The sequence below is a fragment of the Solanum stenotomum genome, chromosome 11, assembly GCF_019186545.1.
Source record: "Solanum stenotomum isolate F172 chromosome 11, ASM1918654v1, whole genome shotgun sequence".
Lineage (NCBI taxonomy): Eukaryota > Viridiplantae > Streptophyta > Magnoliopsida > Solanales > Solanaceae > Solanum > Solanum stenotomum.
The window spans coordinates 56213438-56238150 of NC_064292.1; the positions used below are offsets into that span (position 1 = coordinate 56213438).

The 24713-nt window shown below is 34.3% G+C and overlaps 5 protein-coding genes across 5 annotated transcripts; 3 read left to right on the forward strand and 2 right to left on the reverse strand.

Annotated features, from left to right (window-relative positions):
* The first annotated feature begins 430 nt into the window (after positions 1–430).
* Positions 431–2810, forward strand: LOC125844157 (RPM1-interacting protein 4-like). The gene is made up of 4 exons (XM_049523417.1): positions 431–464; positions 1036–1494; positions 1984–2178; positions 2616–2810. Exons 1-4 carry the CDS (start codon positions 459–461, stop codon positions 2634–2636), a joined length of 681 nt encoding a protein of 226 aa, XP_049379374.1. The 5' UTR covers positions 431–458; the 3' UTR covers positions 2637–2810.
* A 1325-nt stretch (positions 2811–4135) lies between these two features.
* On the forward strand, positions 4136–8977 carry LOC125844143 (EH domain-containing protein 1-like). The gene is made up of 16 exons (XM_049523403.1): positions 4136–4331; positions 4461–4540; positions 5452–5520; positions 5614–5671; positions 6093–6148; positions 6238–6280; positions 6381–6442; positions 6686–6805; positions 6915–7017; positions 7104–7153; positions 7389–7517; positions 7608–7859; positions 7975–8054; positions 8215–8341; positions 8439–8582; positions 8663–8977. The coding sequence occupies exons 1-16, from the start codon at positions 4247–4249 to the stop codon at positions 8846–8848; spliced, it is 1644 nt and encodes a 547-aa protein (XP_049379360.1). The 5' UTR covers positions 4136–4246; the 3' UTR covers positions 8849–8977.
* A 1117-nt stretch (positions 8978–10094) lies between these two features.
* On the forward strand, positions 10095–13552 carry LOC125844155 (tropinone reductase-like 3). Its single transcript, XM_049523414.1, has 6 exons — positions 10095–10301; positions 11168–11284; positions 12205–12339; positions 12539–12664; positions 12906–13007; positions 13105–13552. Exons 1-6 carry the CDS (start codon positions 10167–10169, stop codon positions 13252–13254), a joined length of 765 nt encoding a protein of 254 aa, XP_049379371.1. The 5' UTR covers positions 10095–10166; the 3' UTR covers positions 13255–13552.
* A 1376-nt stretch (positions 13553–14928) lies between these two features.
* Positions 14929–17241, reverse strand: LOC125844145 (glucan endo-1,3-beta-glucosidase 8-like). The gene is made up of 2 exons (XM_049523405.1): positions 16846–17241; positions 14929–16167 (listed from the first exon to the last, which is right to left on the reverse strand). The coding sequence occupies exons 1-2, from the start codon at positions 17196–17198 to the stop codon at positions 15039–15041; spliced, it is 1482 nt and encodes a 493-aa protein (XP_049379362.1). The 5' UTR covers positions 17199–17241; the 3' UTR covers positions 14929–15038.
* A 971-nt stretch (positions 17242–18212) lies between these two features.
* Positions 18213–23575, reverse strand: LOC125844146 (uncharacterized membrane protein At1g16860-like). The gene is made up of 4 exons (XM_049523406.1): positions 22814–23575; positions 19988–20143; positions 18823–19031; positions 18213–18726 (listed from the first exon to the last, which is right to left on the reverse strand). Exons 1-4 carry the CDS (start codon positions 23570–23572, stop codon positions 18534–18536), a joined length of 1317 nt encoding a protein of 438 aa, XP_049379363.1. The 5' UTR covers positions 23573–23575; the 3' UTR covers positions 18213–18533.
* Positions 23576–24713: the final 1138 nt, after the last annotated feature.

Below are 24713 nucleotides of genomic sequence, written 5' to 3' on the forward strand. Positions count from 1 at the left end.
TGTCATCATTGGATTTAAGTTTATTACATGAATAAAAGTGTATAATCCAAATATACTGACTAGAACAAGTAAATAATAAATCCGATCGAACTATTTGGTAAAGATTCCTGAAATATATAAACAAATAGGTCTAACCAACAATTAACTCTCCAATTGATGAGTCAACAAAAAACAATTGAATCATTTTTTTTAGTTAAGGATCATTTGTTTTTTTCCTTCATGCCAAGAAATTAAAGACAATTTTGAAGTCCAAGGTTGTTTTGTTTAACTTAATTTATAATGAAAACAAATATATGTAACCAAACAAACCTTTTTTTTAATTTGCCTAGCAGGTCCAAAAGCTCATTGGGATCTCAGATAAATTAAAAAGGAAAATTTGTCCCAATTTAAGTCTTGAGTTTTCTTAATACATAGCTATTATATTTCCATTGAAGAAGAATTAAACTTCAATATCGTTCATGGCTGTAAGTAATGTTTCTTTCTTCAAAATTTTGATATTTTTGCACCTTAATTATCTTATTTTCTCTTGAATATTGTTTTTTGACGCATATATGATAGATGTTAAATCACCTTATTTTCTTCGTGTATCTACTTTTATATATTTTGAATCTCTTCAGTCATGTTAGTACTCCTTCTGTTTCAATTGTTTGTCTTACCTTCCTTTTTAGTTCGTATAAAAAAATTCCTTTTTCCTTGTTTGACAACTCAAATGTTAACGTTTCACATTACATGTTTATGTCCACAAGAGGACATTTCGATATCTTGTACATATCTTTAGTTTAAAACCACAGAACTCAGACATCATCGTACTTTATTAAGTTCCGTGCTATATTAAAACCAGACAAACAAATTATGGTTGACCTCAACTTGCTTAAGATTGAGGCGTTGTTGTTGTTTTATACCAATAGAAACAGTAGAGAACTTCAAGTATTTGTATAATGTTGAGTTGAGATTCCTATAGTCGACCTTAACTTGCTTAAGATTGAGGCGTTGTTGTTGTTGTTTTATACTTCTGAAGTACTTTTGTTGCATCAGGGATCACATGTTCCAAAATTTGGGAATTGGGATGGCGAAAATGTGCCATACACAGCTTATTTTGAGAATGCGCGCAAAAGTAATAATAAAGGAGGTAAAATGATAAATCCAAATGATCCAGAGGAGAATCCAGAGGCCTTTGCATGTTGCGGAGATGAGGATGCTAGCATTAACATTTCTCCTACAAAAACTCCTTTAGTCGAAAAACATCAGTACCAATATGGTCATCGCAGAAATCCTTCTGCAGAGTCGGGCCAAAACAAGAGTATTGGCCCGACTAATTCAAATTCAGAGTCCTTTGGGGATAGTCAGAGCATTTCTGGTTTTTCAGTTAACCAGCCAACACGACGAAGAAGAACATCTGATGTTAAGAAGAATAAGAACGATCGTGGCAATGGATTCGTTCCTCCTAGTCCGAATAGACTGATGAAAAATAGCAGAAATCCATCTGATGATCTTGTAAGTTTCTTATTCTCTTAAATACTCTGCTTTGATGAAGTGATTAATATGTCATAGTGATAGATTTGTCTGTGAATTTGATGGTTAAAACGAGTCGTGGTGGTATCTGAGTCAGCTTATGTGCACCTTGACTAATTCTACGAGCATCTACTACCTCCCACCAACACAAATATCGAGTAACTGTGTCAACTAACTCCTAGAAAAATAAGAAAAAAAATCACCTATTGCTTTTGTTTTTTATTTCCACCGGGAATTAGACCTCATGGTTCTCAGTCAACTTCAATCACACTTTGAGTGTGTTAAAACAAGTCAATCTTATGATGTACGAATATATTTTTGGGAGACTAAGTTTATCATATTTCGTGTATTGCTACCAAAATGAACTTGTTTTGATAGTAAAAATTTACTCGCATTATGTGGTTACACTAAATAGAACTGGAACAATATGTCTCTAATTTTCATTTCTTCATGTGTGTGTATGTATGTTAGTCTTGTTCATCAGCAGCATCAGTACCAAAATTTGGGGCATGGGATGAGAAAGACCCGAAATCCGGAGAAGGATTTACAGTAATTTTCAACAAAGTTAAAGAGGAAAAGCATATAGCAGCTGCAAAATTCCCTATTGTGCAGCCACAATCAAACATGAGTTCATCAAATAATCACAAAAAAAATGCTAAATCAAAGGTATGTATCCTTTCTTCGACTCGAGCTATAGGTAGTGGTGGATGCAGAGTTACTCTGCATCCACCAGCCTAAAACTCATGAAACGGATCGGATGTACATATGGAAAACAGACAGAAGGTAACCATATTCTGCTCGAGCTATAGTGTTGTGGATGCAGAATTACTCTGCATCCACTAGACTATAACTCATGAGACGGATGCATATGGGAAGTGTTAAAGATATGAGATTGTCACACACTTCAATATGAATAACGTCATGGACAATGGACAAGTTAGTGATCTTCGTGTCCCATTTATGAAAAAGGAATTGAAATGGCTTCACATTCATATGATCCTTTTTTTCTTTTATGACTATAGTGTCTGAGTCAGCTTTCACGCATCTCGATTACATATGATCCTTAATTTGTCTGATTTTGCTTTTGTCTATGGTTTTTGCAGGTGTTTTGTTGCCTTTTTTGAAGATCTACACATGCTCAAGTTAAAAAGAAAAAAAAACATATATTAGTGTTTTGCTTAGAAGGTGCATTGACTAAGTATTTGTATTAATGTTTTCTTATAGTTGTGGAAAGAACAATTGATTACATTTAATACAAATTTTGGTCAGAATATGTTAGAATAATTTGAAATATAACACGAATTATCGTGGTAGGATAGATAAGATCCCTCTGCTTTTAATAGGATGTTTCAGATTCAAACTCTGATAAAAACGTTTTCTCATTTAGTGAGCCTTACACAACGTAAAACCAAATTAGTCTAGTTAATGAGTTTTGAATACCATATGATTATACCAAAAACGATAACCGAGTAAAATGTAATTCCACCTTAAGTAGTTAACACTTTAATATAAATTAATAATTATAATAATTTGAATCTCCAGTGTTACGCTCTTGGCTGTCTCTTCTTTCGGCTAGTTTCAATTTTGAATTTCAAATTTTGAGATTTTATTGGATAAGTTAAGGCATTTTTCAAATATTCGTTTCAAGTCACTTCTATTCCAAAATTAACTATTTCTAATTATTTTTTCAATGATGAATCGACCTAAATGTCCATTTAATAAATTCTTATAACTCAAGTTTATGTGACACTATTTGAAAATAATTTAATATTAAATTTCTTATTTTGCAAATAATAAAGAGTTTTATAACAACAAAAATAATATAAGACGACAAGTCAGACAAATGTTATGCAACAAATTCACAAGTTTTAAAAGTTGTTTTTTTTCAAAATCATCGACTCAAAAACATCAATAAATGAAATAGATACCATATACAATCGAACATATCTATAAAAACGTCGCTTATTCAAATGTTTTTAGCTAATATAACAAAATATTAAAATAGAGAATTAAGAATTTATAACAACACATAGCTATAGTAGTACATGCTCAAGACGACAAGTTACAAAGGTCTACAATCATACAAATATTGTAACATGTTCACAAATTTCAAGACTTTCTGATTCTTTTCAAACTTCATGTCAAATTAAAATGTCATTTTGTCGTAAGAATGAGACTATGAAATTTAGTTTATCCTATTGATAGAAGAAAACGAAAAGATAGTAGTATATCCTTACCCCCATCGAGTTAATATTTTAAAAAATCACTGAACTATGAAATTATCAAATAAAATCATTAAACTTTATTTTGTATCAACAAAATCACCCAATTTAAAACTTTTATCTATAAGTTTAATTGGACAAATTAAATTATTTTTTATGACATGTAAATCATGAATTCCGTAAATAAATAAAATTATAAAATCTATTTATTTTTATGGGCATTTTTTCCCTCTTTCTATGCCATCAGTTTGAAAAAATCAAGAGAATCGAACAAATTATCCAACAAATTGGATCTCAGATTCAAATATAATGGATGACCAAGATTTAATATTCTAAATATTTTGATGATAAATAGCCGTATAATTTTACTGGATAATTTCTCATAATTTGGTAACACCTCAAAAATAGTGTCCGTATCTATTATAAAAAGGGGCCGCAATTTTCGGGGTTTTTCAAATTTCAAATTACTGAAGAATACTGTTCTTCTTCTCCGTAGAGCAAAGAACGCAAAAATGGAGATTGTATCAGTTCCGGTTGCTTCGTTTACGAAAGAGGATGAAAAGATCTACCAAAACTGGTTCAATTTCGCCGATTCAGGTGCGATTTTCTGTTCTCGTCTTAAACATTTTTCATCTGTTCTGTTGAGCAACTCTTCGTTTTTCATTTTTCGATGAAATTACTGAAAAAAAATGCAATCGCTGTGTTTTTTTTGGCTTCGGTGTGCAGATGGAGATGGTCGTATTACAGGAAATGATGCTTTTAAGTTGTTTTCGTTGTCGAATCTGTCGAAGCCTGAACTCAAACAGGTTAGTGTTCTTCTGTGCAATTGTTCTGATTTTTGTCAATTTTTTTGGTGAAATGAAATTTATAATAGTTTGTTTTGAATATTCTATTGCTTATCGTGTGTCTGTAAGGTGAGATTTGTTTATATATCTGATTTATACATACACACATGTAGGCGCGCGCACATAGTGATCGTATATGATTTTATGGTCGTTTTTGAACTTCATCATTGTGTTTTGCTTGTGTATTTGTTAATTATCTGTTGATTAGTAATCTGTGTGCAATTGTTTATCGGTTGATTATTTGAATATTCAAATTTATTTAGGAGTCATCCATTTAAGGCCTGAACTCAAGCAGGTAGTGTTTTTCTGTGCAATTGTTCTGATTTTTGTCCCTTTTTTGGTGTAGAAATGAATTTCATGATTTTTTTACTTTGAATACATGGTCTGTTTACCTTCTAAGCCTTTTTGATTTATATATATGATTTGTAGACATACATACACATAACAAATGCACATATAGAGACATAGATGTACATGTGCATCTTTGAACTTCAGTGTAGTGTTTCGTTCTTATAGAAGTTATTTATGTGTTCATTAGTAACTTCTGTAGTAGTGATTGCTTAATTCAAATTTTATGTAAGTGTCATTTACATTGCCATCTTTTGGTTAACTATATATATATATATATATATATACCACTATCTTTATCATCAAAGAAAATTCCCAACCAATGAAAATAGACTGGTCTTGCTATTTTCCAGCATAAAAGTCCTTCAGTGTGCAATGAGTTTAAGGGAACCTTGAGGTTCTCTTTTTGTTTTAAAGCAACATTTGGACTGTGTTAGCAGCTTTTGCTTCTTTGTTGACTTGCTAGATGTATTACCTTATGTGATAGTGTTAAATCACTAGTTTTTCAATTTTTGTGTATGAAGGTTTGGGCAATCGCAGATTCTAAACGACAAGGTTTTCTGGGTTTCAACGAGTTTGTCACTGCAATGCAGGTCATATTTGGCACTTAGCTTTTTTCTTTCTTTCTATAACTTCTGTCTAAATTGATCAAATAGAAGCTAAATTCATTTTTTCTTTTATTGTAGTTGATCTCCTTGGCACAAGATGGATCTGAACTCAGCTCTGATCTTCTTAAGAGCAAAGGTAATGCTTCTTGATCATTATTTATAATCCATTTGAAGCATTTAGGGTCAGAGAGTCACAAGGTTAAATTTAAGCTCAAATAATATTTTAGCCGTATTTTACTGTCAATGTGTTAAACAGAGGATGTATTATCATTGAAATATTTCTTAAATGACTATCTTATTTTGAGTGTTCATGTTCATTATATACTCTTGAAAGGAATTACTGTCTATCTGCTTAATGGGCTACTCAATTTTCATAAAGTAAATTTATAGTGAACATACTTGCTATTGCATCAGTTTATCCAAAAAAGATTATGCACATTTTATAGTTTTATAAGTTTTAGAATGTATTTTGTTTAACATAGTAATCAATTGGCTGTCATGGTGATGAAAACATTTGAGTATTTCATGGTTGACTTAATTCTCGTTGATATTTGTAGCTAATATGGAGCTTTTGAGTCCTCCATCGATGGAAGGCTTGGATGCTTTATTTTCCGTAAGTGCTTTGACAATTCATCTTTTTCTTATAGAGAAATGAGAACTATAAGCCCTTGGTTATGAATGGTTTCTTTTTTTGCCACACAGAAAACTAGTGGATCGTTGATGAAAAACCTGAGTGGAACAAATGGTCAGTATAAAGTGTCATTTCACATCAATGATGCTTTTACACAAATAAAAAGAATCATAAGCTGTCTTGGTTAAATTGCCTAACTTGAAAAAGCATACAGGAACTATACAAGTGCGGCCACCGTCACCAATCAGCATGTTTTCCAGAAAATCTAGAAAGAAGGCGAGTTCTGATTTCCTTGGGATGTTAATATGAAATCTATCTTAGTTTACATACTCCATATTGAGCATTGTGTTATTTTTTCAAATTTTGTCTCTTTTCTTAGTAACTTGACTAACTCGGAGAACCAAAAGTTCCGCCAAGCCTTGTCCCTCAATGTAGTAGTAGTGTCTTTACTACAAACTGGTCATCTGAATATTTTCTCATTTTTAATTTTGACATTGTTTCGTTTGGATTCTGATTCAGATCCAGCCTTCCCTCACTGCTGTTACATCTGTAACTGATGGTTTGAAGAAACTATACAATGAAAAGTTGAAGCCACTAGAGCTTACCTACCGCTTTAATGATTTTGCATCTCCTGCTCTGGTGAGTGGATGAAAAACATACTGATTATGTCTTAATAGTAGTATTCTCCGACGACCTTATAGATGTTTAACTTGTATTTCTGAATGCTTACTTTTACTTGTTTTCATAGACGGAGAGCGATTTTGATGCCAAGCCTATGGTCATGCTTTTGGGACAATACTCAACAGGAAAAACCACTTTTATCAAACACTTGCTAAAGTGCAATTATCCAGGTTAGTACTGTCCAATTTCTGTACTTTTGTTTGCCAGTATATATACCTAATGTTTGTTCTTTTCTTCTCTCTTTTGGTTGAAATAGGTGCACATATTGGACCAGAGCCAACAACCGACAGATTTATTGTGGTTACGGTAAATAGGGAATAATAATTGTTCCATGTCTTATGCCGTTGGTTAAAGATACTATCTCCTAATGCTCATTGTAGTAATAGTAGTAGTAGTTGTTGTAACACTAACAGTCTTTTACAGTCTTCCCTTTCCAATGAGATTTTCACGGCATTACATCAACGATGCAATTTGATTGTTGTATACTTTGTTTAAGGTACTAGTTTCTCATTTTAGTGTCTTACAGTTATTTTTTGCTCAGTCTGGTCCAGATGAAAGGAGCATTCCTGGCAACACTATTGCTGTTCACGCCGAGATGCCATTCACTGATTTGACAAAGTTTGGTGGAGCATTTTTGTCAAAATTTGAGTGTTCCCAGTTGCCACATTCTGTGAGTCAACATCTAGCAATTTCTTTTACTTTTGTCGTATAAACGAAGGATAATTTAATAATTTGTCTAACTATGTTTATTCCTTAATAGCTCCTTGACCATATTTCATTTGTGGACACTCCCGGAGTTCTATCCGGAGAGAAGCAAAGGACAGAGAGGAGTTACGATTTTACTGGTGTCATTTCATGGTTTGCTGCCAAATGTGACATGATACTCCTCTTGTTCGACCCACATAAACTTGATATTAGTGATGAATTTAAACGAGTTATATCATCTTTGAAAGGCCATGAAGACAAAATCCGTGTTGTATTAAACAAGGCAGATCAAGTTGATACACAACAAGTAAGATATGAGGATTATCAATACACACGTGTCTTCTCTTTGCTTTTTTCTACTTCACAAAAATGATTTGGCTTGATGCTAAAAGTTTCTTCACCTTCTCTTTTTTTAATGGAAGCTTATGAGAGTTTATGGTGCATTGATGTGGTCTCTCGGGAAAGTTCTGAACACACCTGAAGTTGTGCGAGTCTATATAGGGTAAGAGGAAGGTGTTTCTTTCTATAGTTCTCTATGTTTTTAACAAAGTGACTAGATCACTGGATAGCATGTCAATTGTAAAATAAATGAAGCTAAGTTCATAACCAACACCTTTTTGTGCATCGTGTCTAATAAGTTCTCACAACTTTTGGTTTTGCAGCTCTTTCAACGATAAACCTGTTAATGAAGAAGCTATTGGTTCTATGGGAAAGGGTCTTTTCGAGAAAGAACAAGATGACCTTCTTGATGACTTGATAGATATCCCAAAGAAGGCTTGTGACCGTCGAGTAAGATCACCTCTTCTTGTCCATTGACATTTCTATTTGATCAACATTGTGTACCAGATGGTTTACGATTCTTAATACAACTTTTGTACTATTTCAGATCAATGAATTTGTTAAACGTGCAAGAGCCGCTAAGATACATGCCTACATTATGAGCCATCTTAAGAAGGAGATGCCAGCACTGATGGGCAAGTCCAAAACACAACAAAAGCTCATTCAGAATCTTGACAACGAATTCGAAAAGGTCTACTTCTCAACACACTTAAGGGAACTCTTTTACATTTCAGATATATGCTTAACATTCAATGTACATTTGTGACACAGGTCCAGAAAGCGTTTCGTTTACCAGCAGGCGATTTTCCAAGTGTTGATCATTTTAGGGAAGTTTTGGGTCATTACAACATCACCGATTTCGAAAAATTGAAGCCTAGAATGATTCAAGCTGTGGATGATATGCTTAGCCATGACATTCCTGAGCTTCTGAAGAACTTCAGAAATCCTTATGAATAAAAAGCTCTTAATTTTTTTTAAAAAAAATTTAGATGAATGATGATTCAGAATGTTAGTTTTATCTTTGAGGTATTTACTGAAATTTGTGCATTCTTTGCACTGGTGAATCCATATTTCATTTACTTCAAAGTTGTGATAAATTGGCAGTTCCATTTTTTGTAATCTGTTATTATTAGTGCTTAATTTTATATGTCACTGTCCTTCAATTTTTATGTCAAATTATTCTTAATTTAGGGTGTGCTTGGTTGGTCAATTTTTTTAGAAAATATTGTTTTTAGGGAAACAAATTCCTTGAAAAAAAAAAGAAGAAGAAAACGACTTTCCAATAAAAGTAAAAAATCAAAATCCCTAAATATGTTTCCTAGAAATTTAATTCACTTTAATCAACTTCTTTTTCCTTATCCCTAAGTTTTATTTCTCTCCTTGTTTGGATGGTTGTTATCCTATTGTATTAATAGTTTAAATATAATGTTTGATTTGATTCTTGCTTAAATACTATTGTATTGTATCGTTTAAATCCATTATTAGGTAACGATGAAAAAAATTCATTTTATTTAACAACTAACTTGATGTGATCGCATCGTTATCTTATTGTTTGCTTCTCATTTTATCTTTATTTATTATTTAATAATCATATTTCATCGTTTATCCTATCTTTTTATAGTAGCTACACTCTGTACTCTACTTTCTGGTAAGTCTATCATTCAAATTATGAATGTGCGACATTATCTAAAGACAGAACACGATACTATCTATTTAAACACTAGAATCATTAAAAACAATACAATAGAATATGATATATTATGAAAACAGTACGTAACAACCATCCAGTTCATTTTTACTTGTCCATTATTTTTTTTAAAAAAAATGTTTATTTCCACTTATTATTTTGACATACCAAAAAAAAGTACTAGCATATCTTACTTTAATAGTAATTAATTTTTAAGAATTAATATTAAACATTAATTAATATGGACGTCATAACAAACTTCTCATTCAATCCTATCACTTTATTTTGGTAATCAAAATTCGCACACTTCCAACGAAAGCGTTGTTTTCATCCCAATAAAAATATGACAATACAATAAGAATAACGAGGAAGGGAAAAGAAAGGAAAGCACTGACCTATATTCGCAATTTTAGGGTACAGTTCTAAAAAGCCTATTTAAATCAGTTCGCTAAAGATTTCACTGTATAATCTGATGAGTCACCATGGAAAGCGAATTCGCTATACATTTCTATTACCAAAAAAAAAGAAAATTGATATTTTTTTCTCTCTAAAAAAAATTAAAAGTGTTTTTGAGCTTATTAGTCAACTATGGATAAAAAATTAGGCCAAAGATTTGAAGGAAAAGTAGCAATTATAACTGCTTCTACACAGGGAATTGGATTTAGTATAGCTGAAAGGCTTGGTTTAGAAGGTGCTTTTGTTGTTATCTCCTCTAGAAAACAGGTTTGTTTTTTTAAAAAGATATAATAAAATTAAATTTATTTATTTATTTTATGTTTCTGTGTTGTAATAATTAATAATTCTTGGTTGTTTTTCCTAATTACTTGTTAAGTTTGTGAATTCTTCATATGGGTGTTTCTAATTTTGGCTAAAGTTTTGATCTTTTTCTGTGTTTGAGGGTTTTTATATAATTCTTTGTCAAGTTTTTGTGTTATCTTCATATGGGTCTCTCTATTTTTAGCTAAAGTTTGATGTTTTTTCTGTGTTTTATGGATATGCAAACATTGGTGTTTCAAGATTTACTTTTTTTTTTAAATTGAGGTGTTTCAAGATTTACTGTAAAGTTTTTTGTGAATTTTTCATATGGGTGTTTCTAATTTGATCAAAGTTTGTTCCTTTTCTGTGTTTTATTGCATAATTTGATGATTTCATCACCTATTGTCTTGTTTATATGAATTCTTTGATCTGTGTGTTTGTAATTTGATCAAAGTTTGATCCTTTTTCTGTGTTTTGATTGTCTATCTAAAATGGTTGAAGTAATTTTCAGCTATCGTAAATGATCCTCTTTTTATTTCTATTGTAATTTATGGACCTTTTAGATCATGGTTTAAAGATCCTTTTTGAGCAAATCGAAAATCTCACGAGAAAACGTTAGACTACATGAAAATATTGCTGTAGTGGAAGAACTTTTAAAATAGAGACAGAATCGAAATGTTAAAAGGGATATTTGCACAAATCAACCAAATGGTTGTGCTTGAAGAATTCCATTTGTAGATATTAGTGTTAACATACTAACATGGTTGTTTGTTGCTTGTTTATGCATTTGGTGTATTGACTTGGCGTGTTCTTTTGATCTGTTCGTTTTACAGAAAAATGTGGATGAAGCGGTACAAAAACTCCGTGATCGAGGAATTGAAGTTTTTGGAGTAGTATGTCATGTATCAAATGCACAACAGAGGAAGAATTTGATCGACAAGACCATTCAGGTATGCAACTTGTGTATTTTTATCACTTATTCAATTAATCAAATTCAGAAGTTTGAGTTCAAATGTATGGTATATTATCTACAAGATACTAATGACCTCTTTCTCTCTGTGGTCGATTTGGTATAATCCGAAAGTTATTGGAACCGCGATATGCATGTGTATTAATTTGATTGGTGCTTGAATTCTTTACAGGAAAAAATTGCTGATGAATGAAACTAGTTAGTTTGTATTCATTTTCTAGTGTGAGATAAAATAAATAAATTATAAAGGTAATATGGGGGCCACCTGGTGAGCGTCTCGATTATTCCACCAGATACCTGCTATCTCTCTCACTAGCACAGGTACCAACTAGCTCCGCTCACCAAGGCTTAGCCAAGTGGAAAGAAATATCATAGACTAGTAAACCATTTAGTTAGACTAGCAAACTCTTTCTGTGTAAAGTGAATACCCGGAGATGCTTTTTCATTGCTCTTCGCTCATGAGTTTCTCAGGCGAGTCTAACCGTTTCATCATATTAGAGTGGTTGTTGTTCACTCTCTTAAAAATGGCTTCTCTCGTTGTTGGCTATAAATGGACCATTTGAGGAATCATATTCAATAAACCAGCGTCAGTGTCTTAATAGGCATTTTCAGACCCTAGAAATTTCTGAAAACAAGAACAATGACTAGTAAATTTCCAGAAAACATGATAAATTTGTTTTCACTCATTTTAATCTTCTTAATTATTGATGAAACACCTACTAAACTTTCAATAAAAAGAGTGTACGGTGACGCTATAGTACTTAAAAGGCACGGTGAACCCTCAAAGACATTTGTGGATCGGTTGATATTAATCATATTTGAATCTGACTTGTGTGATAATACAGTTGCTCTGCAGAAGTTATATTCCAATTTCACTAATTGGAAGTTGTCATTTTCCAGAAATACGGGAAATTAGATGTCATTGTGTCAAATGCTGCTGTAAATCCTACCGTGGCTACAATATTAGAAACTAAAGAACAAACCCTTGACAAGCTATGGGACATCAACGTGAAAGCCGCTATCTTATTACTTCAAGTAAGTCATTTGATATGAATAACTTCTTAAGAGAAAAATGTTCGATATTCATGTATGCCTGTAGAAATATTGAGGAAATCAGAGGATGCTAAGATTTTCTTTCGATCATATGTTTTGATTTATTCTACATTCCGTTGTCCCAATATTACTTTTAATTGTTCTTGGCGCTGTGCATAATATTTACTTGAAATACTTGTAGGATGCAGCTCCTTACCTTCAGAAGGGTTCCTCGGTGGTTATAATTTCATCTATTGCTGCTTATAGACCACCTGCTTCCATGGGAATGTATGGTGTAACAAAAACAGCTCTTCTTGGACTGACCAAGGTACTTATCGTGGCATTTTTAGCATATTAAGTTACGATACAAATGGCTTTTTTCCAGGGAACTATTTAAAAATTCTGTCCCCGTTAGCCTAAAAACAAAAACTCATCCAACTACTTTTAAAGGCGAAATTTAGTCCACTATGCTAATGGGGACAAAATTTAAAGAGTGGCCTCAGAAAAATCCATACAGTGAAGTTCTTGAATTCTTTTTAGTTTCCTTCTAATTTCTTGTGCCATTTCAGGCTCTCGCAGCTGAAATGGCTCCGAATACTCGTGTGAACTGTGTTGCACCAGGTTTTGTACCCACACATTTCGCTAAGTTCATCACAGGGGATGCTAATTTGGTAAGTTCGCATTACTGTTAGATGTCTTATCTCTCGTTGGTTAAAATATCTGATCGCGAGTTCACAGTTTATTAAGTGGACGCTTATTGTTTTATAGAGGAGAGAATTGGAGGCTAAGACATTACTCAGTAGGCTCGGAACAACACAAGACATGGCTGCAGCTACTGCCTATCTTGCTTCAGACGATGCAGCTTATGTAACCGGAGAAACTCTTGTAGTTGCCGGTGGAATGCAGTCTAGACTGTAGCATTTTCGTTGTACTTCCTCCCGTCTTTTTTTATCTCTTATCGCGTCTCCATAAGCCGACATTACTATGATGTTAAGAAACTTTTTTCTGATGGTAGTGTTTAAAAGTACACACCTAAATACAAAGGGTACAATGTGACCGGAGCATTGTCTCGCTTATTTGTCTATAATATTAGTCGTGGTATTACTCTTGTAGTTTCTTGTCCTTTGACTTCGGTTATTATCTATGGGCTCTTTACACTTCTATTATTGTTTCTTATTATGACTATTGTTTAGGATGATTTGATAGGTTATCTATATATTTTGCCAGGGCTTTTCTCCATTTCAATACTTCTTTCTCTATACTGCTTTGGTCTGTATTTTCCTTGAACTGAGGGTCTATCGGGAGCAACCTCTCTACTCCAAGGCAGTGGTAAAGTCTGTGTTCAGTTTATCATCTCTAGACTTCCACTTTTGTTGGATTACACTGGTATGTTGTTGTTGTTGTCGTCGTCTTGTAGTTAATGAAGTATACATTTTTATTGTGGACTCTAAAAATTGTGAGACTGTACGTACTACTTCCCCAACTCCCTATGGAGGGTTCCGTAAAAGTTTCACAGTTTAGATCGTTCGAAAATCATATCACCAAAATATTCATAGGTTAACACACGAAAAATTAAGAAAAATCGCCTAATTCCTATAAATTGGCCCCTAAATGTCCAAAATAGACTCTAAAAATTGTGAGAAAGTATATACGGTTCCTCCAACTCCATATAGAGGGTTCTATAAAAGTTATGCAATGAAATTTGTCTGATCACAAAATATTCATAAGCTAGTCCATGGATTTGGCGCGTTGTGGCGTGGTAAGGTTTTTCTGAATTTTTTTTATAAAGACCACCGTGATGAGTTGGGGGAGCATTACGTATAATATCGCCATTTTTTAAGGCATATTTTTGGATCTAGGGGCCAACTTTTAGGAACTATGCTACTTTTGTGGTTTTCATGTGTATTAATCCATTGATTTTATGGCTTGTAGCGCTTGGGGGGTTTTTCTAAAAAAAACTTTATGAGTACCTCTATAATGAGTTAGGGGACCATTACGTACAATCCCACCATTTTTTTCACGCATATTTTCTCATTTACGAGCCAACTTTTAGGAATTACCTGACTTTCTTAGTTTTTCGTGTGTATTAGCCCATGGACTTGGCGCCTCGGAGCACCCAAAATTTTTTTATAAAGAAACTTTGTAAGGACCTTCATAATGAGTTGGGAAGCATTACGTACAGTCCCACCTTTTTTTCCAGGTATATTTTCGCTTTACGAGCATTACGTAAATGATTTGGGGGAGCTTTACGAAATACACAAAAAACTGAGAAAATCACATAATAATTCCTATAAGTTGGCTCCTAAATGTCCAAAATGGACTATAAAAATTGTGAGATTGTACGTAATACTCCCCCAATTTCCTACAGAGGGTTTTGTAAGGGTTTCGCAAAGATCGTTCGGAAACCATATCATAGAAATATTCATGGTCTAACACACGAAAAACTAAGAAAATTGTCTAATATCTGTAAATTGGCCCCTAAATGGCCAAAATTGACTCCAAAATTTGTGAAACTGTACGTACGGTTCTATAAAGGTTTCGCAAAGAAATTGTTCAGAAGCTATGTCACCAAAATATAGAGTCTGAGCAACAGATAGTTATCAATATCTAGAATGAGACTTGCTTTTAACATACTGAATTTTACTGATGTATTTTCTCATAAGTGACTTGTCTCTAGGAGAAAAAACAAGGAACAAGATTCACTAATCATCCATCAAGAGGAGAATAGCAGCAAGTAAGACATACAACAGCTTCTTGGGCAACATCTCCAGGGAGTGACCAACAGCAATCATCAGCGGAAATCGGCATTTGTCGTCCGATGGATCCTCATCAGTCACCACAGCCAGGCCATCAAAATCACAGTCCCAACTGTTCTGATTCTTGAGCTGATAGTACATGTTAAAAGCATAGGAGGCATTCCCTTCCGTGCTAAGATGGTTACAGGACGAGCCATATCCCAAAGCCGTGCAATCTGAAAGACTGCACGCGTAATCTATGTTTTTTGGTAAGTCTTCTGCATTATCTACATCTGTTACCGCGTTTTCTGGTTTAAGTATACACCACCTTTTGTGCATATAGTTTACACCTTCTACTGCAACCAACCCTTTATCCTTTTGCATTCTCCCGGATAAATCTAGCTCGTATTTAGGCTTTCCGTCGAATTCAAGCATTCCCCAATGCCTCTCAAAGTTACCTGGAGCAATGCTTTTAGCATTCTCATCAATAAGGCTGAATAAATAAACCTCTATCTTCTTACCCTTTCTAGCAGGAGTTCCTTGTTCACTCAAACAATGTTTGATCAATCCTTGGTTAAATCTCATAGCGTTTTCGATATTAGCATTCTTATCTCCATCTGTTGGCCAACCTACTTCTCCTACTACGATTTTCATGTCAGTGAAACCAGCTTTCTTCAACGACCATACAAGTGTATCAAAATTGGCATCAAACACGTTCGTGTAAACATAATCTCCATCTCTGACAGGCTTGTTTGAGCCATCAAAGAAGGCAAAGTCTAATGGAAAGTAGATGTTCCCATATAGACTGAGGAAAGGATAGATGTTAACAACAAAAGGGGCATCATTCGAATACAGATATTGGACAATCTGAAGGGTTAAATCGCGCACTTCTGGCCTGAAATCACCAGCTGAGGGTACCTGATTTGACTCAGGGGAGAAGTAAATGTCTGCATTGAAAGGGATAGTTGCTTTCACCTTTGCCCCTAATCCAGCTTTGTTGATGGCTTCTTGAACATTTTTCAGTGCTGGTAATATGTACTGCAGGTACGTCCCGTTGTATGTTCGGAGAAATGGCTCATTTCCCACTGCTACATACCTACATTCATTTGAGAAATGCTATGTAGAAATTCAAACAAAACTCTACTGAAGTTGCAAACACAACACAAATGGATTCAATTCCTCTAGTCCATGTTCCCCTTCTCTTTCTTGATCTTCCTATGTCCTACAGTTACTCCTCAGTCTCAAATAAGTTGGGATTGGCTATATGAATCCTAAGTAATATGTTTTTGCATTTAGGGTGTGTTTCGCTAAACAAACCTGAAAATTTTCTCTAGGAAAACAAGTTCAGTGGAAATAAGGAATTCGGGTTTCATAAGAAGCATTTTACATTGATTGTCTCCTCCGCACCCTCCAAAACATTTCACCCCCATAGCTTCCATCCCCATCTCCCAACCCCATAAAGTTTGCTTACATTATATACAAATGCTTTTGGAACAATATTTTCTGCATACTTAGCAAACACAAGAAAATAAGTAAGAAAATTACTTATTTTTCGAGAAACAAGCAAACACACCCTTAAGCCCAACTCAACAACAAAAAACTTTGAATAACCTAGGAAAACTACTAACTACTACAACAACATATAGAGTGTAATCTACAAGTGGGATCTGGGGAACGTCGTATGTACACATTTCCGAAGGTAGAAATGTTGTTTCTGATAGACTCTCGGCACAAGTAAAGCAAAGGAATACTAAGAACTGGTTTAAAAATGAACCTGATTTTGACACCATGAGGATAAGCATAAGCAGAGATATTAGCTTCAACCCAAGAATCAGCAATTATAGAATTAGAACTCAAATCCTCCAACATATAATTAGGAATTGCAAGCATTACTTCAATTTCAGTACCAATTAAAGCATTCAAAATCACTTCATCTGCTTCAAACAGTTTCACTTTATCAAATCCATTTTCTATCAACATCTTCACAACACTATTTGGGGGTAATTGGTGAGTTGCCATTGTACCCCAGTTCACTCCAACACTCCCAAAACACCTTAAAATCATACCCATAAATGCAATTCCAAAAATATATAGAATCAAGAAATCATCCATATTTCGATTACCCATTACAATTTTTTCTATTATCTACAACCCCTTTAATGAATCTTGAAATATTGTATGAGAAAAAGCTGATTTTTTTTCTTTTTAGTTTGAAGAAATATGAAAAAAAGGTGAAAAGATCACAGGGGAATGAAGGGAATCTTGATTCTGTTATTCCGTACAACAGCCATTTCGCGCGGCTTCTAAGAATTGTCAGAACTATATAGAAAGTTTGTTAGTGTTCTTATTTTCTTATACAATAACACCTTGTTACGTATCGTTTCATAATATATCGTATTGTATTATATTATATTAATGAATTGAATATTTGGAACTTTGGATGATTATATCATTTTCCGTCGTTTCATTGTGTTATTACACCAACATTATGAAGAATAAGATTATAATATTACAGAGAAAATGTAAGGCGTACGGTAGAGGTACTATTAGAAAAAAAGGTAAGCATGCTGAGTAAAATAGAATTATTAAATAATAAGTACAGGGGCAATAAGGGGGGTATGAGGTTCGAAACCGCATGCATGCTTTTTCGATTGTGCTCGAAGTAGGGGGATTGCCTGATACGATTTACCTCTCCTGTGTGGTTTGTGGACTATTACACTACAATAGAATTTACCTTGTGCATACCTAAAGTATAGTCGTTGTGGGTTCCCTTGTCATACAAAAAGTACAAGCAATGGAAAAAAGATCAAGGTAATGACGTGATTACACCAAATCTAAATCTATTGTTACCCAAAACTGCACTTTTCATCATTACATTACATTACATGATAACAAATTTGGCAATATAATCCAATAAAATTGCCAATAACTGAGTCTCTCTGTCAAAAAGTCTTTCCGACCCTTGAAAATGGAAAAAAAAATCTGATAAAAAAAATCTGATAAAGAGCGCTTCCTCCTTTAACGAGCCTTAAAGGTGCAAATTTCAGAACCAGTGAATTCCAAATACCAAATGGTTATACCCGCGAAAAAATAAAATAAAAGGCTAAAGCAAGCTATGAACATATACATATATAAACATATCATAATGCAGCAAAAAACAAACTAGATATGAAATCTAGCATCATACACAACAAGCTTAGTTGCTCAAAGGAGGAAGACCCTTTTATCTCCTCTTCCCTTTAGGAACTCTGCTAAAAACACCATTAAATACATAGGAATAACCAACTTCAGACATCAAGAAAAAAAGGGTTTTGCCTGTTTCTGTTCTGCTATGCAATCTTACATACAGTTGAATATTTGCATAGGAACGAAAAAAAGGCACACCTTCGCTAGCCTAGTGCTGCCATCGGTTGTGTACTCTTATGGCATAAACTCGTGGAATAATCAAATTGGTAGTATATACTATACAGGAATAACATCACCGTCCTGAATATCGTCACAGGTCAAGATGAGACCTTCTACGTAGGTTGGAAGAAGACAACGGAGCCATTGACAGCCTATTGAAATAGGCTCAGGTGGTGGAACAATCATTAGCACGTTCTCTTGGAGCATTACAACGCCCATGACACTTACGGTGCTCCCTTCTTTGATGTAACTGTAATTTTTTAAGCAATCAGCAAGAACCTTAGTCTGGGGAAGCTTTCATAAGTTGGAATAAATACATGAGGTTCGCTGAATAAACTCAACTTACCCTTCTTTCAGTCGCATTACACGGTCGTCACTTGAGAGGTTTCGATCAGCAAGCCATCTTATGAAATTGGGAGACAACTCACTGTCACTCGTTACATCAACAACTGTTTTTGATTTTACAAATGGCGCCACCTTTGCTCCATAGCCTGCCTTAACCAGCGCTCTTAATCCAGTCTGGAAGTCTGATATATAGAAATCACCAACATAGTTCTGTTACCAAGAAACATATGTCAGTTTCTCATTAGACAATTGACATAACATTTTTTTTTGAACTTGGTGACTTCATTAGACATAACATTTGGAATCATGACCACATAATCCTGGGATGAGGGGAAGACGCAAAGGATCAATTGTCACCACTCGTTATGACCTCTTAGGAGTTGACAGTACAAAAGTTTGTATATCAGAAAGAGTAACAGGACTATTGGTTTTAGCAAAATCTGACCAGTAGAAGTCTAGAAATTTCTGAAAACGTAACCCTCGAAGTTGGTAAATGATGTTGGTTACAAGTCTTTTTGACTCTATGAACTTGCACTGAAGTTTGTTTGCTCAGAGGCTTGAAGATAGATAGTCCATCGCCTTATGTGACCTGAATTCCAAAACTTCAGCTTGAACTGCCAACTCCTTCCGTTTCAATTTGTTTGTCTTACTTTCATTTTTCGTCCATTTTAATAAAAATCCCCATTTCCTTTTTTCCAACTCTTTAATTCTAACTTCCCACATGGCATGTTTAAGATCACAAGATTAAAAGGTATTTTGGTACATTCTACGTATCTTTAGTTTAAGACCACAAGATTCAAAAGTTTTTATTACTTTCTTAAACTTCATGCTAAGTCAAAATCAGACAAACAAGTTGAATCAGAGGGGGTATAACTTTATTCAAGTTCCCATGTAATGTTTTAATGACACCACAGCTTATGGAACCTTGACTATTCCATCAGGTACCTGCTACCTCCCACCAGCATAGGTACCGGATGACCTCCCCGAAGCATTTGTATTCAACTTCTAACGAGGATGAAATAGTATAAGTATCAACATAACTATATCTATGCCACTGTTATATAATAATAACTATTGCACTTAAAATAACATTCGGCTGATACCAATTGACACTGAGTACTGGGATCAAATCAAGAAATACTCAAATAGTTGATATACAAACCAACCTCCGAATGCCTCCGTCCCCATGAAAAGCTACGCTGTCTAGGATTTGCACAATTTCCAACGCAAGCTTTGTATTCGTGCAATTCTGTAGAAGCATATACACATCTTGGTACCCGCTGAAAAGAAGTTTCAAGAGGGATACTGCCGCAGGTGACAACCTACAAAAAGAATAGAATTTATATTACTCCCTAAATAACATCCTTGAAAGTGTGCAGAATTTGGAATGCAAGATCTTTATGTGTTACAAGTAATTCATTGGTAGTATCATGGTAAACTTTTGATAAGGTAACATAATGGTAAACTTTATGTGTGCATTCATTTTTTAAAAAAAAAATTGAGAAGCTAAAGTAATTATATACATTAGAATAGCACCGAAGGATGTACTATTACGGCTGTATGAAGAAGCAAAAGAACAAACAACAAAAGTGTTCCCCGTCTAATCTTGTACGGATTCTAATGTTTTTAGAACTGTTTTCGTTTACGTGTTACATCCTACACCATAAGCAAAACAAGATATATAATTTCTGTGTGCATTCATGCAAAAACTAAATTGACACTTTATAAGGAACATTACAAAGTAAAACAAAGTAACAAACTACAGTCCAATCTTTTCCATCTTTACAAGACACCAAGACTTGACACGGTCTAAAAGTTCAGAAGAATTAATAAATTTCCATCTAAATTCCAAAGAAAGAATAGAATTCTAGCAGGTGTCATCAACTCTATCACACTCCAAACATCAAAACGTGATTATTTTATACTTAATGATTAAGAAGATTAAACATGACTTAAACATAAGATTCATTTACATCTTCTGGAGTAGAAACATGGATATTAGAAGATCACAATCGTAGGTTTCTGATTCCCTAGGTTCAATATCTGCGGTGTCTATTAGAAAAGTGAATTATGTATGACAATCCAAACTGAAATTTTGAGCAAATTAACAAGGACAGAGAGCCATGTTTGGAGGCTCGGAACAACAAGAAGCACAGGGAGAGTACTTAGTGTGTCCAGCTGAATACAGCAAGTCCTTAAATAACACTTATAACGAAGCTTCCCTTTCCAACATTATTTGCAATTCATGAGGGGTATGGTTCCCATAGCAACTCAAAGATGAATTCCAAGAAAACGGCTTCACTTAATGTAGCAAGAATTTAATACCGTAGAAATAGGAAAAGTTTGGGAACACATATTTATCTAGATTTTACTCAAATACCATAATATACACACATGCTATACAATAATTGGATTACCACATTAAAAGCTAACTTTGACACCTTTTTTTTACTCTGTTCATATAAAGAAAAGTAGTTCTCCAATTTTTGGGCTGTTTTGGAGAGTTATTTTTTTCTTTTCCTTTTTCCGGAAAGGGTGGATCATATTTGGCAAATGTGCATTTCGGAAAACCACTACATGAGGGGGTTATAGAAATACAATAATAAGACCTATTTATTCATTTTATCAAGTTATTGTGAAAGCAGAACTTGATGTTGTTTAAAGAGTGCATCTGGCTAGAGGGGTTAGAAGGGTTAAAAGCAAGCAAGAAAGAAGCATAAGTTCTCCCTGTTTTAGGTAGGATACGAATCCCAATGAAGGACTAAAGAAAAACAACAAATACATTTTGGATAAAGGAAACAAAGAGATAATTAGAACCTGAACGCTGCATACAATTAAAGGGCGGCCATGAAAAACAGTACTTATTTTCTTGTATCAGAAGAAAAGAAAGACGGCACAAATAAACTTATAAGAAGATGAGAAGTATTTCTATGTTGAATAAGTAACGAAAGAATACAAGATATCAGAAAGGTAGTTCTAACCCTCTTATTCCCGTTCGTCATATATCTTCAAATATCATCTTTATAGATAACTAACAGTCTATAAAACTGCATAGAAAGTATATATATCAGCAGCCAGTACATATCCACTTATCATAACATTTTTTTCTTAACTATCTTCTTTCCTTTCCGTCCCTCTTCTCACCTACTAACTCGTGGATAAGTACACTTAACGATTTATTCCCCCTTTCTACCACATCATGCTGTCCGAACTCCTATCTACCCACTTTCTAAAACAACTCTTCCGCAATAAGAATTGAGTAACTTCAGATCAGTACTCTGCAGCCAACGCTTTGCAAGACTAATACACCAGATAAAGCTATGTGCTTTAACCCTTCCTTAAGCATAATTTAGGTGACTTCACGTAAAATCAATACGGAAAATTCTACCTCACAACTCAAATCAAAGCTTATCAAAGATCCGACAAGAACAATCAAAGTGATTCCACAACACATGGTCATCGTTACCTCCAAGGACAATATGGCAATTGACAATCTTAAGACACCGGATAAAGCTGTGTTTTCACCTTCCTTGAGCATAATTTAGGTGACTTCAGGCAAACTCAAGAAAATTCTTTTCCAATTCAAATCAAAGCTTAGCAAAGAGATCCCCCACAAGGACAATATTGTAATTGACAATCTTAAGACACCGATAAAGCTATGTACTTTAACACTTCCTTAAGCATAATTTAGGTGACTTAAGGCAAAATCAATATGGAAAATTCTTCTCCTACTCAAATCAAAGCTTAGCAAGGACAACACATGGTCATCATCACCTCCAAGGACAATATGGTAAATGACAATCTTAATACTATCATCCAAAACATCTATCCTACTAATCAACCATAACTACCACCAAATGACAAAATCATTACTATATTTAATAAAACATTCTTACACATTTCAACATCACCAAACCAAATTTAGCAAATATCTAATACAAATAAGAAATAAAATGATATGATTGAATTTTGACATATGAGTTGGAAATTACCCCAGTAACCTTCACAAGCTGTCCATTAACAGCACCTCTAAGCTCAGCATCTGGATATCTTCTTAGAAACTCCACCAAGCCTCGCTCTTTATACGCGTAATTCCACAGCAAGATCATCAAAATTGGAGCTACAGCTGCACCAACAGCCACCAAAATCACGAATTTTTTCACGGTTGCCATCACGAAAGCACCCGCCATTAAAGCCATCAATATCACCACGAATAACACCCACATTGCCACTCTTGAAACATTGAAACCCATCTTTATATCACCACTCAAGCTAGTAACAGAGGAGCCATAGACTATTTTTTTGAACGAAATTGTCGGTTCAAGCTGACCGGACCTCCTACCGGCACTGGAACTCAACGGACCGGAGTAAATGAGACCCGTTGGCTGAATTGGACCGGAACCGGAAGAGGACTTCTTGGGAATCGGGCCGGAATTGGAGGATTTGTGACCACCTATTTGACCCGAATTCGGCCCGGATCTTACGGATCCACTGTTATGCTGAGAAGATGATGAAGCCCTCGAAGATGGTTTTTTCAGAATTGGTGGGCCCGTATGGTGGTCCCCAGTCGACATGTCGATGCCGTACATTTTCCCAAGCTCGCCGGACTTCTTGACGTCGCCGCCGGTGTACGGAACAGCGCGAGATGTAGCTGTGGGTCGTTCCTTTTGCTGTTCGGGTCGGCCCGAGACGAATAACCCGTTTCTCAGCTGGTGTGACCCGATTCGAGAACTCACTTTTTTGTTCTCCATATGTAGAGACTAGAGAATGAGAAATCCAAAAGCTAAGCTTTGCAGAAAGTAAGTGTTTAAGCTTTTGAGAGTGAAGAAAAAAAAAAGGAGACGATGAAATGGAGAGTGGGGAGTGCGGGGGTGGGGGTGGGGGTGGGGGTAGAGGGTGGGAAAAAACAAAAAAGGGCATTATAGTCAAAATTAAGTGTTTTAAAATAATTGCCCCGAAGATCAACAAATAAAAGTTACTCTGAAAAAATAATATGTAATGATCCGATGCTCAACAGATAAAAGTTACTCTAAAGAATAACATGTTGATCATATAATCAGAAAGTTTAACTTCTCAAAGTTTACGTTTCGTGACCTATGATTGTAGTAAGGTTTGGATCGTCCCCCTGTTAAATCAATATATTAATTGAGTTCAAACTGATGCAAGACAATTCAGATCATATTTAATGTGGACGTTAAAGAATGGTGAAGAACGGTTTGATGTGTTGGTTATCATGTCCATAGTGAACGTTGGATAGTCAAGAATAGAGCGATCAATATGATGAATTAGTGAGGATCATTCTCCTTAAATCGAATCTCGAGTTTAAATTATTTTGCATGAAGAACATTTAAGAAATCTTTGACTATAATGGTTTAAATTCAATATTGAGCATAGAAAACTTATGAAACTAAATGATTCAAAAAAAAATTATACGAGCTTTTTAAATATTCAAATTAATCTAAATCAATAAACTTCGAATATCAAATGATTAAAGCGGAAAAAAAAAGAGAACACTAGTAATAGTTAAGAAGTAAAAAGTTGATCAACTTGACTCATCTCAATGAATGCAATTTAATTATAGAAGTACATATGATTAAAAATGATTAAAGCATAATTAAACTAAATATGGTATATTCACCTCATCATGCTTTTAATTGTAGTACTAATTAATTCTAATTAAGTACTAAACAATAAAATAAGGGATTAAAAATACAAATATGGACATGTGATTAATGATATTGACATGTGTGTCCCTGTCTATAAATTGTAGTACAACATGTGCTGTCTTTTTCCAATCTAGGAGGTTGCTAAACATATTTTTTATATATTATTTTATTTATTTTGTTATTTTTGAGGTTGGAAGATTGTTAGTATAGCCCATTCAATTTTTGG

Coding starts and splice junctions, on each gene's coding strand:
- LOC125844146 (XM_049523406.1), bottom strand. CDS start 23,572: ATGGAGAACAAAAAAGTGAGTTCTCGAATCGGGTCACACCAGCTGAGA. Junction 19,032..19,987: donor GGGGACGGAGGCATTCGGAG/GTTGGTTTGTAT, acceptor TCTTGGTAACAG/AACTATGTTGGTGATTTCTA. Junction 18,727..18,822: donor GTAATGCGACTGAAAGAAGG/GTAAGTTGAGTT, acceptor AAAAAATTACAG/TTACATCAAAGAAGGGAGCA.
- LOC125844145 (XM_049523405.1), bottom strand. CDS start 17,198: ATGGGTAATCGAAATATGGATGATTTCTTGATTCTATATATTTTTGGA. Junction 16,168..16,845: donor CCTCATGGTGTCAAAATCAG/GTTCATTTTTAA, acceptor AAATGAATGTAG/GTATGTAGCAGTGGGAAATG.
- LOC125844157 (XM_049523417.1), top strand. Junction 1,495..1,983: donor GAAATCCATCTGATGATCTT/GTAAGTTTCTTA, acceptor TATGTATGTTAG/TCTTGTTCATCAGCAGCATC. Junction 2,179..2,615: donor AAAAAAATGCTAAATCAAAG/GTATGTATCCTT, acceptor TGGTTTTTGCAG/GTGTTTTGTTGCCTTTTTTG.
- LOC125844155 (XM_049523414.1), top strand. CDS start 10,167: ATGGATAAAAAATTAGGCCAAAGATTTGAAGGAAAAGTAGCAATTATA. Junction 12,665..12,905: donor CTCTTCTTGGACTGACCAAG/GTACTTATCGTG, acceptor GTGCCATTTCAG/GCTCTCGCAGCTGAAATGGC. Junction 13,008..13,104: donor TCACAGGGGATGCTAATTTG/GTAAGTTCGCAT, acceptor ATTGTTTTATAG/AGGAGAGAATTGGAGGCTAA.
- LOC125844143 (XM_049523403.1), top strand. CDS start 4,247: ATGGAGATTGTATCAGTTCCGGTTGCTTCGTTTACGAAAGAGGATGAA. Junction 7,018..7,103: donor GCTAAAGTGCAATTATCCAG/GTTAGTACTGTC, acceptor TGGTTGAAATAG/GTGCACATATTGGACCAGAG. Junction 7,154..7,388: donor ACAGATTTATTGTGGTTACG/GTAAATAGGGAA, acceptor TTTTTTGCTCAG/TCTGGTCCAGATGAAAGGAG.